Source organism: Akebia trifoliata, chromosome 4 (assembly GCF_017979445.1).
Source record: "Akebia trifoliata isolate Shusen 1 chromosome 4, ASM1797944v1, whole genome shotgun sequence".
Taxonomy (NCBI): domain Eukaryota; kingdom Viridiplantae; phylum Streptophyta; class Magnoliopsida; order Ranunculales; family Lardizabalaceae; genus Akebia; species Akebia trifoliata.
This window is the reverse complement of record NC_141378.1, coordinates 2,518,915-2,538,006: the sequence shown is the minus strand read 5'-3', so window position 1 is coordinate 2,538,006 and position 19,092 is coordinate 2,518,915. Positions and strand designations below refer to the sequence as shown.

Here is a 19,092-nt window from a genome sequence, read left to right as displayed (position 1 = left end):
GAAAAAAGGTTAAGTCAACTGGTTTTAGTGTACATTTAAATGATTTTCACGAATTTAAATATTTATTATATTTGTTATAAAATAAGATATTGTTATTCTAAAATATATTAATCCAATTAAATATTTATTATATTTGATATAAAATAAGATATTGTTATTCTATCCTTCCCTCCATCATAGTGATTTCCCGACATAAAATTGGGTCATCTTTGACGTTGAAAAAATCAATCAAATTGGCTTATTATTTTTATACTTGGAAAAAAAACAAAAAAAGTCAACTGGTTTTAGTGTACATTTAAATGATTTTTAAGAATTTAAATATTTATTACAGTTGATATAAAATAAGACATTGTTATTTTAAAATATATTAATCCAGTTAATAATAGAAAAATAATGAGTTTTGAAATTCAATCAATTTGTGTCAATTGATGTTGAAATAATAATATATTTTTTGTTAACCATTCCCAATTTGTGATTATTATAAATATGATGCATTTTCATCAATTTTTTTTTATGGTGGCCTTGAAATCTTAATAGTTTTTGTAAAATGATGAGAGACAATGTCTAGACATCATCAATTAGGTATACTTTTAGTGTGGACCAAATTTAAGGGCACAGCTGATAATATATGACATTTTTTTTTCCATGAACATAACATGAAATATAATTTTTTTTTTGGACCCATACCTCAAGTTCCAAAAATATAATTTACAATATGGATAAAAATTTATTTGATATTTGAGATAATTGATGGTTGTGGGAGAAATAGAAAACAACATTAATGTTATTTGTCAAATTATATCAAGTCAAGTGGAATATACAATCAACTTATGGACATGTTAAGGTGAGTAAATGTTGAGGAAAATTTAGGATTCTTGTTTGGTAAATTATACACAATTATTAAATGAAAGATATCTGTCTAGGAGGTTTATCGTAAATCCAACACATCATTTATTTTTTAGTTTATTCTTGTTTGATAAATTATACACAATAATTAAATGACAGATATTTGTTTAGAAGGTTTATCGTAAATCCGATACATCAATTATTTTTTAGTTGATTCTTGTTTGATAAATTATACACAATAATTAAATGAAAGATATTTGTCTATGATGTTTATCGTAAATCGAACACTTACATCCTTGATTTGGAGATATTTCTATTAATTTTCAAGAATTATCTTGTTACATATCTTTCTCCCCCATTGTCTTGTTTTTACAATGTATCATCATTTCCTTTAAATAAATAAAACATAAATGTTAAAGAAATTAGTCGTCAAAAAAAAAAAAAAAATGAAAGAAAATCTATTTTAATAAATTCATAATTCTCCAAATAAGATAATCACCTCAATTGGTTAAGAGTCTTTCCTCTTTAGAACTCTCTTCTTAATACGATCATGCCACGTGGAAAATTCAAACATGTTCAATGGAGATCTTGAGATACTTGCCAATTTGTTTTTTGAGATTAATATTGGATCAATAATAACATCGAGATTCGCATTGATTGGTATCATGGTTCATTCCTAATAAAGTGTAAGAAAAAAAAAAGTGTTTTTTAATCCCTCCATTGTTATTATCTTTTCAAAACAAAAGCTCTACTAATAGTTATCAATGGGCCGAGTTTTAATCTGGCCCAACTAGCACTAGGTTGTTATGGCCCAGCTCATTGACAGCCCAACCTGATTAGTGCCTTCGTAAAATATCGTAAAAAGTGTAAGAAAAACCAAAGATTTGCAACACTTGGTATTTTTTGCCATATTTTGTCGATGCTTGGTTACCCTCATCAACACTACGTTTTTTATTTTTTTTCCTTTTGAATTAAAGCAAATATTTTCTAAATTAAACGTTCAAAATAATTTTGCATTGCAAAATTTTGCCAATTTATGTGACGTATCAAATACGATCACAATTTAGTTAAATAAAATCAAATTGTTTTCTCAGAAGATTCCATTAAGGTGATTGATGACTCGTTGATGCTCCAAAGTCTATGGCACTCAATTAAAATCTTTTCTAAGTTTTGTGTTAATTTGCTTTTAGGGAGTGTGGGTTATTATGGGTGTACCCCTACAAGCACACAATATCACCTAATTTTAATAATTTCTCCATCCTACTCTATTATGCACCTAATCTTCACTTGGTCATGTGGTAAACATGGTTTTAATTAAAATCCGAGTCATCTTTTCTTGGGCGAGTCAAATTGTTTAAATTTACTTAATATTAATATTTTTATATTTAAATATTTATAATATATTTTTTATTATAAGGTGGAACAATAATACTATCAAGAAAAATATTTATTATTTTATATAAAAATATAAACCTGACTGACTCGACAGACGTTTTTAATCTCAGACAAGTCAATGTGATGGAGATTGAGTTGCCAAGTCATCTCGGTCTTGGACGAGTTTTAAAACCACGGTGGTAATCGAATTTCAAGGATATCTAGATTCATCATGTAAAATAAAGTATCTTCATATATAGAAATTCGATAGATATTTTTGGTATCAGACGAGTTAATATGATGAACGATTGACTTGCCCAAGTCATCTTTGTCCAAGACAAGTGTTAAAACTGCGGGGATGAAAGAATTTCAAGGATCTTTAGAATCATCTGACGGAATATAAAGTATTTTTTTAATATTTATTTATATATTTTTAATTATACCTGATCATTTTAAATCCTTCAACTTGAACCAAAACATTCTTTTCACATCATTATTATATGTCTTCTTTATGATTATCAAAATAATCCATGACGACTTCCTTCTTAAATGTTATTATCTTCTAATTGAATTTTTTTTCCATGTTGAAAATTAAGATCCAATATAATACGTCTTTTGAAGTTCATTCACCAAGTGAAAAGAAACACATATCATCTCACCAATGTCAACAAAACACACCACCATGACTACCATTGAGATCACTCATGGAGGAAGAAGGACAAGGAACCAAGCCAGTATCACCCTCAATTATAAATAGGAGGCTTTTCTTTTTGAAGAAAGTAAAATCAAAGAAAATGTATCCACATTTATGTCAAAATCAGGTCTTGTGAGCCTATTGAGCATGAAATTTATGTCATTATTAGAAACTAGCACAAAAATATTTTAGAAATATATTGTCATATTTAACTTACCCCCTAGATTATAAGGAATTATGATATGTTTCCTTAAATTTATATAAATTTGAGTCACCTCCTTAAACTTTTGACCCAAGATAGGTCATTTACTCCACATTTTCACTCTTCTAGCTATCGTCGATGTTATATAAACAACGCATATATAGTGTTCCATGTACATTATATTGCCAATCTCAAGCCTGAATAAAGGAGTGTTGCATTAGGTCAACAATTGACGTAAAATTTTATCATCCCCTAACATGAATCTTGATCAGATATTTCATTTCGTTCTTCCTTAGAAGTGATGCGGTGCTGAGGTCACTCCAAATAGTGTGAAAAAGAGAAAACATAAATTAAATCTTTGTAATAAGGTTTTGTTGTTGTTATTGTTGTATAAATAAAAATAAAAAAAATAAAATTAAAAATGAATCCAATGATAAGAGTTTGTCAATAAATTTAATAATTGATTTGTTAGCCAACTTTGAGGGGGTAATGAAATATTTTTTTGCCAAGCAACTATTAAATATGGCTTATTATATAAAAAACACTTATTAAAAAAAAAAAAAAAAGATGGTTGGCGTTTAATTGCTTTTGCTATCTTTAAATTAAAGATTGCTTTTAAGGATGAAACCAATTGTCAGTGGTCCCCTATAAACCAATTCAATTGAATTAATACCATGAAACAGCTTTTCAAATATTATCCCATATATATACATTCTCACTCTGGACCATCCAATAAACCCCCCCTCTCTTTCTCTCTCCTAAATGGGAACACCAACGTACGAATGGCACGTGTGCTACATCACTATAATGGTGGAAAAAAAAATTCACCTTGGCCCCACTTGGTACTATCAAGGTAAAATAAAATTTTCCAGATTGCCACGTATTAGAGTCTGTATGATTGGAGGGAATTCGTTTTCAATCGATTATAAATTTCTCGGGAAAATGTTCTTGGGAAATAGAATTTCATGGAAAAATGATTTTAATTAATTGTTTGATTGCACATAAGAAAATGTTAGAAGGTAAATTGGTTTTTATTTTGGGATGGGAGTGATTAGAGAATAACATTAGATAATGGGACAAACAAATTTTTTGCAAAAAAGAAAAAAAAAATGAATTCGAAGGAAAATGCACTATCATATATGTGAAAAATTGTATTTTCCAAGAAAATCATTTTCCCTACCATTTTTCACTTGCAATCATATAGCCACTAGATCAAGTACTTGGTTTTCTATCATAAAAAGTAAAAATTTTGCACACCTATGAAGACAACAAAATCTTGAAGTGCAAAACTTTGCATATTTACGATGATTTGTATGCGTAAATGCGTCACATCACAAGTAAAATGGAAATTTTTTTTACTAGACCCCATTGACTAATATTGACATAAAATAAAAATTTGCAAATGTCGGATGTTTAGTTGACCAATTACAAATTATCCCTACTTTAGGTCCAATGCTTGGTTGTCTGTCAGTATACATGAAATTTTTGCGCGTGGTCGCACAATTTATCCAAAGAAATGGTACCAAACTTTGTCATCCAAAAATCAGTTCAAAAACCACAAAACCTTAGTGTGCAAAACTTTGCGAATTTACAGTGTTTTGTAGGCATACCAAATAACACAAAATGACCCACGTGTCCCATCGTGTTGTATCTTGTATAAGGAGGAAAATTCACCAAGGCTCTGGTTAGTGCTATTGTAACTCACACAAATATTTGCGAGGACTTTGGCTGCCTTTCTTAATCATAGTTTGTAAACTTTTGTGGATCCTCATGAGATCATTGAAGAAATGTCAAAAAATTATGCCATTAAAAATTCTCTACAAAAGACCATAGTACCTTATAGTGTAAAATTTTGTAAGTTTACGTACCCAACAAGGTCTAGGAGGGGAAAAGGTGAGTTTATTTTGTGAATTTTTTTTAGAGTCATGTTGGAGTGACCTCATATCGTACAACTTAACGTGAAAGTGGATAGAAACCAGAAATGAATTTTCATTTGTATCTTGGAGAAAAAATATCTATGGTTCCCATACACTTACATGTGAGGTCTAATCTTAGGTCACTTCAGCATTATTAAATTTTATATTTTTTTTGACAATGTGTGTAGAATTAAGGCATCTTGAATAACTTCTATACTTAGACCAAGCATGAATTCAACAACCATATTCCCAAATGAGCTACCCCTTTATGTAAAAGTGTAAAATGAGAAATTTGGTTTAATTTTTTAGTAGTCCCTAAACCTTAAGAAAAATGAAAGTTCCCATTTAAGGTAATTGTAATAAAACAAATTACATAGTCCATTATTATGGTCTATCAACAGTGTTCTACCTACCAATCAATCAATCAATCAATTATCGTCAAATCCTTGGTACAAAAAATTAGGTTTGACTTTACCAATCTTGGTACGTGTACAACTTTTATCTAAATCTATTTCTTTTCTGAGAGACAAATATTCCTCGTCTCTTTGAGATGTATGATACTATCGATGAAAGTCTTATGGTTATTTTCATTATTTAGTAGGGCATCTGCAATTTTATTTTAGTCCCTAAGTCAGTTAATAGTTTCACAGAGTAAATAAATGTGCTAACTTAACTAAATTTGGTAAAAACGCGTGGAATGTTGATCTCATGTTTATAGACCATATTTTAGTCCATGAGTCGAGTCATGTCAAGCTTAGATGAGTCCAATATTTAAAAACATAATATTTTCAAATAAATAAATATTTTTGTTTTTGTTCTCCAAAAATATACTCTACGGAGCTGAATAACACGATCAAGTTTCTAACCTGAGTACATGAATTTTTTAGTCGACTGAATAAAATTTTCGAATTACCTCAAAGAGTTGACTCATGAGGTTTTGGGATTGAACCACACTGAAATCCAATCAAGTAGAGTTGACTCAACCAAGTTTCAAGTGGACTCGACGAGTTTAAAAATTATGATCTATAATAATACACACTAACATGGTTGCCTAAGAAAGATTACTCTATTGTTCACTTTCCAATGAGATCTCAAAAGACCAACATGCTCTCAAGTGTCCCATTCTTCGAAAACCCACGACCACTCTACAAAACAAAATTATAAATTAAATAAATAAATAAAATTAATTAAACATCATAGTCCCCCACCCACCCTCCAAAGTAATTAATTAACTAATAAAAAATCAAAATTAAGAAATAAAAACCATATAATGTAGGTATGTGATGCAATGGTACCCGAAGAAGCATCCGGTTCGGGTCACTCTAGTTGATCCATCCAGTTTAACAAAGAAAACAGTGACATTGTATGTCATTATAGACGATTTTTTTTTAATACCTAGAAATACAAATAAAAATAAGTTATTTGAGAGAATTTATTTTCCAACAAAAAATTTCAAAATTGAAAGGTTTTTGTAGATCCAGTTCACTGGTTCAACCATCCGATCCATTTTGATAGATTGAAAGCGTTGTTTTTTATTATTTTGACCAGAATCTAGTAGCTGAAAGTTGTTTTTATCAAACAATAATCTAAATATCTATCCTTAGAGCATCACTTCACCAACATGATTAAAAGTCAAATTAGCCCAAAATCACTTCTCAAATTCTCGAGGGTTGAAACAAATAAGATTCCCAAACAAGGCCTTAAAAGAACTAAATGGGTTGTCTAAAAAGAAGAAATTTTTTTGCTTAGTAGAAAGATATGAATCTCAATACAAGGAAACCCATCATCATTCATACCATTTAAAGAATAAAATAAAATAAAAAATCTAGAAAAAATACACCCACAAATTTCAATAAAAGAAAGAGAGGAATTAAAGGAGGAAAGTCAGTTGCTCGAGGAAGAAAAGAAGCAAAAGAGCACTCATATCAAAAGGGAAGAATATGAAGAAGAATCTCAGTCAAAGCATTCAAACTTCTGGAACCAAATAAACATAAACAAATACACTTGAATAAGAACAACAACTATATTATAAAACCTCATCCAAAAAAACATAAAAAAATTAATAAAAATTTGTATATATAGATCTCTTTGAAGGGTGTAAGAAAAAAACATAGAGAAGTGATTAAAAGAGAGAATTCATGAACACTTCATGTATTTTTTTTTTTTTTGCCCTTTTTTTGCTTCAATTGTTTATGTTTTTTTGCTTCTTTGTTTTTCTTTCTCTCCCTTTCTGCCCATTAAAGAATGAAAATGGCAGATTCCCAATCATCCTTTCCCCTCTAAAGGAAACACCCATCATTGCTCCCAACCATCTTTTTCACCATAGAAATCTGAGCTTTTAAGTCATTCTCTTCTTCTTCTTCTTCTTCTTCTTTCAATTTAAATATCATTCTCTTTATCATATTTTTTCTTACTTTCTATGATGGATCCTTCATCAACTACTTCTGTCAATGGCTTCTATTCCTTCCTCACTCGAGGAATCGATGATCTCGAACTCTTGTTCCTATCTAGTAACTTCATGTCAATTCAATTCCTTCAAAGGGTCCTCTCGCTTCTTCGATCTTTTCATTCACAGTTAACCATTCTAGTCCAAAAACTTCATCTACCCGTCGGAGAGAAATGGCTCGACGAATACATGGATGAAAGCTCTAGGCTTTGGGAAGCTTGCCATGTTATAAAGTCAGGCATCTCTGGCATGGAGAATTACTATTCGGTTGGGGCCGATATAGTCTCCTCCCTCGATGGTCACCGCAATCTAAACCCACAGCTCTCTCGTCAGGTGAGAACATCAATCAAATTAATGTTAAAAAAAAAAAAAACAGAGCAATTCTTGGTTTTTTATTACTTATTATAAGCATTGATTTGATCCATCTATTCTAAAATTCTTGTTTATAGATAATTCGAGCGATATCTGGTTGTCGTAGACAAGCGGTTGGATTGGAGGAGGAGAACAAAGCGTTAATGGAAAATAGAATCCAACCTCTCTCACTTCGGTTCGACGAAAATGTTTCCTTTGAATCTAAACTCAATGGATTCAATGGTTTTAGAGGTGTTTTATATGCAATGAGGAATGTAAGTTCAGTTCTTTTGATGATCTTGCTTTGTGGATTGGTCTATTGTTGGCCCGAATCAAGTTTCAATCGAGGAGGATATGAGGGATGCTTGTTGTTTGGATCGGGGTTCATGGTATCAACAGCAAGATTGCATCAAAGGGTAGAAGCAGAGATCAATCAAATTGAAGGGCGCCCGGGAATTTTACTATTTGAATTCCGAAGGGCAAAGATTGTGATGGAGGAGCTAAGAACAGAGTTGGAGAGTAGGTCTTCTACTCAGGGATTGATCGAGTGCGAAGTGGAGGTTGGAATTCGAGAGAGAATTGAGAACATGAGGGGCTGTTTTGGGATGTTGAAATCTGGAACTGATGGTATAATAGGGCAACTTGATGACTTCTTTGATGAAATTGTTGAAGGAAGGAAGATACTCTTGGACATATGTAGTCACAGATAGAGAGATAAAAGAGTCTGTTTTGGGGGAGTGATGGAGGGTTTTGTTACAAATTTTTTATCACTTTTTTCTTTTTTTGGGGTTTGTTTGTTCTTGTGTTCTATTTGTTTTGCAGATACTACAGGTGTAGATTTTCATGAAGAACACAAATGGGGCAAAATTGAAGAACAAAAAAAATATGATTTTGGATTTCAGAGAAGTCATTATTGATTGTCTATGGTGATGAAGAAGTAGAAGAAGAAGAGAGAAGCAGAAAGAATAATGAATGTTAGGTAGAAGCATCAATTGAAATGAAAGGCAACCCCATTCAAGAAAACTCTCACCAATCATCAGCTTCTTTCCTTATGTAAAAAGTTATTATTAAAAAAAAAAAAAAAATTCATAAAGGAAAGGAAGATGCTTCTTATGTTACTCAAGAACTCTCACACTACAACAATGTATGAAAATTTTGAGATTAGTGAGAGATTTTGTTTAATTTTTATTTTTATTTCTGAAAAATACCCTTTTTTTTTCTTCTTCTTTTTTATTTAATTATTATTTGAATATATATATATATATATATATATATTAAATATTTGGTTTTAGGTGTTGTGGTAAATGAGTTAAAACATTCCAAGTTGTGAAAGAATGATGGGGGTTGTGGAAGTAGAGAAACCAGAGAGATTCCTGGGTTGCTTTAAATTCAAAAGCAGCTTCTTTCCTTTGGAAGCTTTTGTCTGATCTGATTCGGTTCTTTTGAAAGCAACACAGTTGATGATGAAAGCTTCTCAATACCAGCCCTTCCTGACATGTTTCCGCTATATGCTTTGCTTTCTCTGTTCCCTTTCTTTCTTTCTACTTTTTTTTTTTTAAATTTTATTTCTCTCTTCCAATTTTACACTTTCCTGCTTTTCGACCATTCATCGGAAATCAATGCCTTCCCTTCAATTAAAAATGCATGATATTCTCAGGCACGTTTACTTTATTTCCAGCATTTTTTTTTTTTTTAATTTTAATTTTAATTTTTGGTTGGCCGTCTTAAGCATTACTGGGTTTTAAACTCTCATAATAGAGATCACTTGATAAGTGGGGTCCAATAAAAGGCAGTCACAATCATGGGGTCAGTTAAAGCTTGAAAGAGTGCCTTGACAGTGACTACAAAGAGGGTTGAAAGGCAACTAAAGAGAATGAGAATTGAGAGAGCAATTGAAGACGAAAAGATTTTGCAAAATTTTCAAACCAACCCAACCAATATTAACAAATCAAGTATAGCTAAGTCAACTAATAAAACCATTATTTAGGGGTGTCACTGGTTCATATTTCGTCGGCTCAGAATTGATTTATAAGCCACCCAATTTCAAGGTCCCCCAACATTTTCTTGTCCAATAACCGATTAGATTCAATTCATATTGTATAATGGGATAAAATTTTGGATCTGATCCAAACCCATTGACAGCCCTAAGGCAGTTGCCGACCCCCCCATACAATTGGTCCCCAGAACTAAACTATTATGTTCCTTTATTAAGTAGGATGAGTGAAGATTCTAAATTATTGATCAGTAAGATAAGGGGTGAGGAACACAGCTCGCTTTCTGCTCACCTAATTGCCTTTAAAACATTAAATTGACTGAGAGGAACATCTGCAAGCATAATCACCAAATACTCTTTGATTCCAACCAATCATCAGGACCACTTCCAGAGTCGACTATTTCCTGCAGTCTGACCAAAGATCATTCTATATATAAAAAAGCTTCCATGATCCTTTACTTGACCCAAAATCTAATCAACTTTGGCCTGAAAATTGGGACCATGAAACCTTTTCCCCCCACATACAAAGAAAGCCATTAAAAGCTCAAAACCAAAACTCTCCTTTTTCACCCATAAAGGTGCCAGATGATGTTTGACCCTCTCCGAGTATTGTGAATTTGGGTTAAAATTACAAATGCAGAAGGGGCCTACAAACCATGTGGCCATGAACAAAGTTTTATATCATAAATGTTTCACCACACACTACTCGGAATATGGATTGACTAAGTTATGGCTGCAAACAAAAACGTGAAATATTTTCGAACGAGATACTTAGGTATCACAATATACAAGTACAGGATTCAAGTTTCTACCACCATATTGTAGTTGCATCTTTCAAATTAACAATATAAGAATACAGACCGCTCTGAACTCCACACTTTCAGTGGGACCTCCACATACACATTTATGTTATTATATCAAATAAGAATGAAAAGAAGAGCCTGTATAATTTTTACAAAAAAGAATCACAAGTAAAAGTTGGCCAAAGGAATGGGGGCAACAACAACAACCGTAACCAAGGACGGCAGATGATTCTGTTTGAAACTTTAAGATGACAAAAGAAATTTGTAGGGGAACCAAAAAACATAAATCTGAGGCCAAAAGGAAGGTTGGGAATTAGATTTTTTTTACCAAGCGAAGCAGTCTGTTCGGTCCCAGAAGTTGAAAGAAAAGTAGCTGTGATTAAGTTGCCAGTCAAAACAGTTTCAGACATCAAATCCAGGCATTGCAAATTGGGAAGCAAAATTCTCAACACGGTTCCGAAGCTCAACAATATCCCTATTGCTTTGGAGACCCCTAAGAAAATCCTTCTGCAACTTTCCATGTTCCCTTTGCACAATACTTGCAATTTGTGCCGCCCTGAGGAGAAAGTCCACAATTGTCTCAAAATCAGCCTCTAGACAACCCCTTGATGTCATAGCAGGAGTACCTGGAAAAAGATAAGATAGGGAAATTATTGATGCTGCAACACGCTTTTCCTCTGTTATAAGGAATTTCTGATGAGTAATGCATAAATGTCTTTACGTACCAATCCTTACACCACCGGGAGAAATAACACCATTATCACCAAATATAGCACTTTTATTGAGAGTAATGTGGCACCTCTCACAGACTTTCTCATAGTTCTTACCTACAGGAAGGAGGAAAAACAAAAGTCACGACATGCCTTCAGGGGTAAAGAACAAAACATTTTCCATGACATCCCTCTACATGTAAAGAAAACCCCAAATACAATGTCTCTGTTCCATACAACGTGGAGGGAAATATTAAGATGCTAAACCTTAATATATCTTTTTTTTTAATAATAAAGGTCAATACATCTATCAACAGGATAAAAACAAGATCCTATAAAATGAAATTTATGTATCCAAAATGTCATCATCAATACAGTCATAATTGAACCTAACTGCTGCTTGTGGAAATTAAGAAGAAGCTACAGAAAATTTAATAGAGCTAGTGCCACATTTAACGATTTTTATTTTTTTTTCCTTCCAAGCCACCACGATACATCAGCACTCCAGAAATAGTGCCACGACTGCAGTGTTGAACCTCAATTTTGATGTCTTAGTAGGCCAACACTGACAACAGTATATTTTGCACTTACTTGGCTAAGTCGCCCTCCACCTTAAACAAGTAGGTGCCACTTTTATATTAAGTTCATTGAGGCTCGTGCAAATTACATAATGAAAACTTATTGGTACATACATATATAAGGTACCCACCTGTCAAAACTTGACTGAAATGTCATACACATATCAAACGTATCAAATTCCTTGTTTTTTACACAACTAGAATTCTCTTTTCCAGTTATTAGGGACCAAAATTAATAAAAAGAAAAAATATGATCCAGAAGCCCAATACCTGAGGAGCATGGGGTGAGTTAATAGAGGGGAAAAGACATAAAAATAATGGATCCAAAATAAATAGAGATGAATCCCAACTAGCCAACTACCTCATCATTAAATTGCTACTTAAAGTAAACTTCAGTTTTACTATTTTATTAAATTCTATCATAATTATTATAGCAAAAACTAGATTTCCAATATTTGGTTGATTTAGTAGTTAAGAGTCTTGTGAGCCAAGGTTTCTATTTAATTGTTGAGTGATCAACAAGTTTACAGAAAATCTATATGTTAAGTAGTTGGTTTATACTTTATGATCCTAAATTAGAGATAAGTTGCTTGATTAGTATGTTAATAGACTTAGAAGTCTTTCTATTTTCAATTCAGAAAGTTCATCTGTGCAAGCGCATAAACAGGAGAAGTCCCAAATCCCAAAACTCCATATGTTCAGGTAGTGCCTCTATTGTATGCGATGGAAATGAAGTAGAATTTGATTGAATGAAGAATTTACTTTGTTCTCACCAAGTTTTCCCTTCGTGTGGGGTTGTGACTCGTAGTAACAGGTAAATTAAACGGAGACACCCCTTAATTTTTCTACACTCATCCTCCTTATTTTCCTGTCAAATCCAAGCCAATAAAACCCTAAAAAGTAAATGTGTACCCTCTTAGTCTCTGGAAATAGCCTCATAAGTTCAATTTACTAGTCCATATCTCGTTAAAACTAACCGCATCACAAATTCTAACACTAAACCCTCTTTTCTAGCCCATAAAATCTAAAAATCCAGCACTAACCTTTTTAAACCTACCCAATTTAAACTTAAAAGCCTCTGTTCAACCAATGACAGTTATACCCTAGCTGTCCCACATCAATCATGGCATTAAAGCTAGTTGTCCAACAGACACTAAATTAACTACTAGAAGACCAAATCTCCAGAGTTCATAATTTTAAGGATAAAATTCACATAAGAATAGAGGCCATGAAACCTAATTATGAAATGCATTTCAGAATTAAGATCATTATGAAGTTCAAAATGAGCCCTTTCTATGAAATGACATTCTAAGTTCAAAGAATGAAGTTCAAGGTCATGTTTCCATAAATAAAGGAAACTATCATTCACATCTCTGCGTCTAATATTATTACTACTTACCCGAAGCGTACACACAAAAATGATAGATACTAATACACACTAGAGGATGCCTGGGCACCCTCTTTGGGGTTAAGGGGGTAGAAGAGGAAGGGTAGTAAAGTTGGAGGGGTATTCTAGGTATTCTAGGAAAGAGGGAAAAGAGAAAAGGAAATAAAGTTGAAAATTATCCTCAAGATGCGTGGGAGATTGAATCTGAATCCCTCTTGGGGGGGAGGAGGGCGAGGGGTGAAATATTGGGAAGAAAACCTTGTGTGTGTGTGTGTGTATGTGTATGTATTGGAGTCTCATAACAGGTTTCACAATCTTTCTGCAATACATGCTAACAGCCCTAAAGAAAAACTATTTGCTACCAAAATGTCTTCAACATTTCATGAATTGAGAAAGAATACCATCTCATTGCAAAATGATCCTCCAAAAATAATGCCAAATCCAAAACCAAATTCAAAAAAAAGATTCAGCCTATACGGAACAAGTGCCAACGCTCACCAAAGACAGACTTCGGGAATGAACAACTCACTCTACACCTCCAGCTTCAAAAGCATTTGTTTGAATAAGTTTACAAAGGATTGCAGATAGCCACTACTCGAAAAGAAAGAGAGATTTGTTTCAAGTCACATGATTAACTTAACGGAATAATTCCATTACTTGGTGTTTAAAAATTGTCATGTTTTTGCCATCCATGATATAAAATTTACAATTTGATCCGTAAAGACCTAGTCATCCATAGCAAAGGATAACTGAGAAAGCTTTCACTAACTAAACAGAACAGTCAGTTAGCAAAAGCAACTATAGCAACACCTTCACCAAGAATGAAGTTAAACAAAGGTGTTGAACCGCAGTATAGATAGTATAAATAGAAAAAGCAGTTGATTTATACAATGATACCTAACTAGAAAAAATCAGAAGAAATGAAGGAATGATATTTCAATCATGTCCTAGATTTCATGTATAAGCTGCAAACTATTGGCTCAACATGACTGTAATTTATTTTGCAAGGAATAAAAAAGTTTAGTATAACAATTTAGAGAGCAAGGAATACCTGTTAAACCAAGATTGCTCAGGTCCCATAGCACTAAATGGTTGTCTGTACCTCCTGTCACCAATCTGCATTTTCTTCTCAACAAAGCATATGCTAAAGCCTGAGCATTTCTTTTCACTTGTTGCATATATGCTTTATATTCTGGAGTAGCAACATGTTTCAAGGTTATTGCAAGAGCTGCAATGTGGTTATTATGTGGACCACCTTGCAATGATGGAAAAACAGCAAAGTTTATTCTTTCCTCAAAATCATATTGGTAGTTATCATCTCCTGGGCTCAGAAATGTCCCTCTCTTGCCCGGCTTTACGCCTTTCCTGTAAAAAATTATACCTCCCCTAGGCCCCGGAGACTTTTGTGAGTAGTTGAGGTAACAATATCACAATAATCGAAGGGACTAAAGCATTCCTGCAAATTTCACCATTTAAAAACATAAGTACAAGTTGCTTACCAAAATTTCAAAAAAGAGGTGGTCCAAGAGTATGCAAGAATTACAAACTTATTAGATGAACAAAATCTTCAACTAATGCCTAAAAGGACTTATGGTGTTACGGTTTATAATTATCACTTCTTCTTCATCATCATCAAAGCCTTATCCCAAAGATTCGGGGTCGACTAAACCAATCATGTTCCTTTGTTCATTATTTCTAGAGCCATGACTTATGTTACTGAAAGTGTGTTCATATCTTCACGATCTCAACTCACATTCTTTTGGGCCTTCCTCTCGCTCTTTTAGAACATTCAACTTATATATTCCTTCTAACTAGGGTAACAAATGACCTTGGTTGAAAATGCTCAAACCATCTCAATCGATTTTTTCTAAATTTATCACCAATTAAACAATTAAAACTCCTAAATTTTCTCAAATGCATTCATTTCTCTCTTCTTATTTATTTATATTTTTTGATAAGCAGAACAATTATATTAAAATAAACTGATTGATTGAGATAACCAGCCACAGTACAAGAAGCAAAAACAAAGTAAAAAAACCAGCTACAAGGCTAGTTTGAGCATAATCAATCCCATCTAAACACAAAATCTTCAAAGAACAACCCTTTGAAGTCGGAGCCCAAGTTGCTCCAAAAGAACATAAAGCCTAACATTTCTAATCTTAATTTTCCTAGTCTTTACACTCATCAATCCCAACATTCTCATCTCTGTTACACTAAATTTATTAGCATGATGCCAACGTTCAGCTCCATAAAGTATAGTTGATTTTATTGTTTGTCACCTTATGAATTACGCTAAATTTATTAGCATGATACCAACATTCAGCTCCATATAGCATAGTTGACTTTATTGTTTGTCACCTTATGAATTTTTATTTTACTTCGATCAATTTGCATTGGTCACGTAGCAATCCCGAAGAGCACATTCACTCGAACCATCCATCTCTGATTCTATGGGCAATGTCTTCTTCAATCTTTCCATCCAATGATATACTCAAGAGAATGAAAATAATAGCTTCGGGAATTTTTAGACCATGAATTTTTAGTGGACATTCTTCTTTGTAGATGTCAAAATAAACTTACATTCCACATAAAAATAAAGATAAGCGCAGAACTATAAGCTTCAACTCGCGGTCTACTAGATTATTTAGAAGGAAGGAATGTAGTAGAAAATCTATTTATGATCACCATGTTGCTCATCAAATACAATTGTTAACCATTGCTCTAATTGCAAAGCAAATGGTGAAATTGGGGAACACATTCTTATTCATTTAAGTATTTTCTTTGAATAGCTAAGAAACATCAATATCGGATTTAGGGTATTTCATTCATGGTTCTTACTTATGAGATAGTATTAAAGAAACACCAATAAATCAGACAGCTTTAAATAACGATATGAATTCCTAAGCAAATGAATTCTAAGAAAATAAATTTAAATAAAAACATGATAAGCAAGATCGCACCTTCGCGGCAACAAGACCACTAATATGGGCCATGTCACACATTAGTATCGCTCCACACTTATCCGCAATCTGCCTAAACCTTGCATAATCCCACTCTCGGGGATATGAGCTGCCCCCACATATCAATATCTTGGGACGGAAATCAACTGCCCTCTCCTCAAGCTTATCATAATCAATGTATCCTGTATACGGATTCACCTTATAAGGAAAACTCTCGAAGAAGATAGACGTTCCCGAGACCTTCTTCCCACTCGGTGCATGGTACCCATGACTCAAATGCCCACCCGACGGCAAATCTAAACCCATTATCCTATCCTTGGGAAGAAGAAGACCTGTGTAGACAGCGAAATTTGCCGAAGTACACGAATACGGCTGAACATTTACACCCCATTTATCAGATTCGAGATGAAAAGCCTCCAAAGCTCGCTTACAACATAGTAGTTCAATCTGATCGATGTGTTGATTCCCAACATAATATCTCGCACCAGGCATTCCTTCCGAGTATTTGTTTGTCAAATGACTCCCAAGAGCTTCCATTACTGCCCGACAAACATAATTCTCCGAAGCTATGAGTTCAATTCCTTTAAATTGCCTTTCCTTCTCCTTCTCCATGATTTCATGGATGTCTGGATCAACAACGGATATCGATTGATTGCCCCAAGCCTTGACTGAAGCTCGCCTTGATTCCAGACTCGTTTCAATCAAAGCCCTCTTCGACGAGGGAGAAGAAGAAGATGAAGATGAATCTCCATCTCTTCGCCTCTTCAAACACACCGAATGCCCTAGAATGCTGAATTTTTCCTCTCTTCCCAACTCTTCTTCTCCTTCTTCTTCTTCTTCTTCACGTTTTCCTCTAACCACTATGGCCTCATCGTCCAGCAATTGCAGAGGAGTCGACGAAGAAGAATCGATTTTGAGAGAGGTCGAATCGTCAGAGATCAGAGTACGATGAGGTAGAGAATCAAGCTGATGAAACCCTAATGAGAGAGTTGATTGAGCGTGCGAGAGATCCATGAAGTCACCTAGAAACAAAAATCAACGAAGTTCGTAGAAACCCTAGAAAAAAACCCTAATTCAACAACAACAGCAGAAACAGCGACAACAACAACATCTGGAGCAGTTGAAGTAATGGAAGATCGATTGGGCGTAGGTTAAAGATGCTTCCATGGAGATTTACGCAAACCCTACACCCTGTAAGTGGTGTGTTTGTAACTTGGTGATAAGTGCTGGGAGAGATGAGAATATATAGTCGTATGGTGCAGGGTGACCGGTGGATTGGGTAATTATTAGGCGAATGTATTTAAGGGGGATTGCACCTGGACGTGATTCGGGCTCTGGGAATGTATTAACGTGGTGACCGAGAGCAGCCGGTTCATGAGAGAGAAGGAACACATTACACATCACCATTTTCTACGGAAAAAATGTCAAACACGTTGAGCTCACAAGGGAAGGAATGGATAAAACAAGTTTGATGCGAACTCCTCTTACCAAATAAGATGCGAAGCCTGGACAGACAGACACGTCATAGAGAGGCTTGAATTTACAACATCATTGCCAGTAGTGGCTCCCTCAAGTTTGGCCCCTAAAATCTTTGATAAACGTACCACTTTCATTTTACAATGGCTGATGGCATATCCACTCTTGACATGAAAATGCATGAGAATCATAAATATTTTTCATCAAGATACAAGTGAAAAAGTATGTATAATTCTTATCTACTTTCATTTTAAGAAGTGTGATATAAGATTTAATTCAAGATCACTCTAGTATGATTAAAAAAAATGATTTTCTTAGATAAAAAAAATTTCCTTAGAAAGATTTTATTGCCACACCAAATTTTACTAATGTTATCCCAATTCATATGTAAATCACCAAAACAATTGACATACATCTTGAGCAGGGCGTTAGCAAAAATTGGTGGGAGCAATAGAAATTTTATTTTTCTATAATGCAAATTTCCTTACACCCTTTTGGAATGAGATTAGTAAATGTAATTCATTGAAGTCTTCAACATGCAATACTGAGTTAGGAGACCACCACCAAGTTTCGAACACATGACCGATGGTAGCAAATGTTTTTTTTTTTTTGTTATATCAAAAGTCAAGACACTGTTAAACTTTTTTGAAAAAAATTATTTTTATAATATGGTATAATGTTGATAAATTATCTTTTTCAAAAGAAATTTTTTATTATAATCAAATCAGTTACACCCAACTTTTTTCCAACCCCGTTAGTGGGCGTCAATTTTTAGTTGCTTTTGACCAGTAAAGTAATCCCCAAGTTTCCCTCACCACAAGTTTGGTGCCTGGGTTTAGCAAGCAAAGGCCCCGACTAGGAGGTAGGAATTGAACAACCTGTCTTGCTCCAGAGGGGTTGGAGCTTTTAGTGCAAATGTGCTTGAGATGATTCTACTCAATTGTTACACCAATCACAAGTAAACAAGTGGTCGTCTTTTTAAAATTTCAACTTTCTGTTGATTTTGAATTTCAAAATTAATAATGGTAACGATGACGATGATGATGACCATGGTCATTACTATCAGACCAATAATATTTTTGTTTCTTACCCTCTTTGATCTAAAAAATTAAGAAAATGTGTGATCTCTAATCCACCAATATCATTTGGAGTTTAGGATATCAAGGATGTACTAACGACAACTTCTACCAATAATACCCTACTCATCTTAGAGATTATGGGATTTCCATCTAAATGAGGTCAGAATCTTTTTCCAAACATAAGTATTAGTTTACAAATTCTCAGTTGGAGCTGATAGAGCTGATGTCTCACCTATGAAAATATGCCTAATAAATAGTATATATTTCATAGGTTCAC

The 19,092-nt window shown here is 33.6% G+C and overlaps 2 protein-coding genes across 2 annotated transcripts; one reads left to right on the top strand and one right to left on the bottom strand.

The window, feature by feature from the left end:
* Positions 1-6,956: 6,956 nt before the first annotated feature.
* Positions 6,957-9,017, top strand: LOC147402922 (uncharacterized). Its single transcript, XM_086438329.1, has 2 exons — positions 6,957-7,811; positions 7,928-9,017. The coding sequence occupies exons 1-2, from the start codon at positions 7,452-7,454 to the stop codon at positions 8,537-8,539; spliced, it is 972 nt and encodes a 323-aa protein (XP_086294455.1). The 5' UTR covers positions 6,957-7,451; the 3' UTR covers positions 8,540-9,017.
* A 1,671-nt stretch (positions 9,018-10,688) lies between these two features.
* On the bottom strand, positions 10,689-17,498 carry LOC147402921 (serine hydroxymethyltransferase 7-like). The gene is given in 5 exon segments (XM_086438328.1): positions 10,689-11,251; positions 11,351-11,452; positions 14,352-14,696; positions 14,699-14,756; positions 16,261-17,498. Coding segments are annotated over 5 exon segments (1,743 nt in total). The 5' UTR covers positions 17,275-17,498; the 3' UTR covers positions 10,689-11,027.
* Between the last annotated feature and the right edge of the window lie 1,594 nt (positions 17,499-19,092).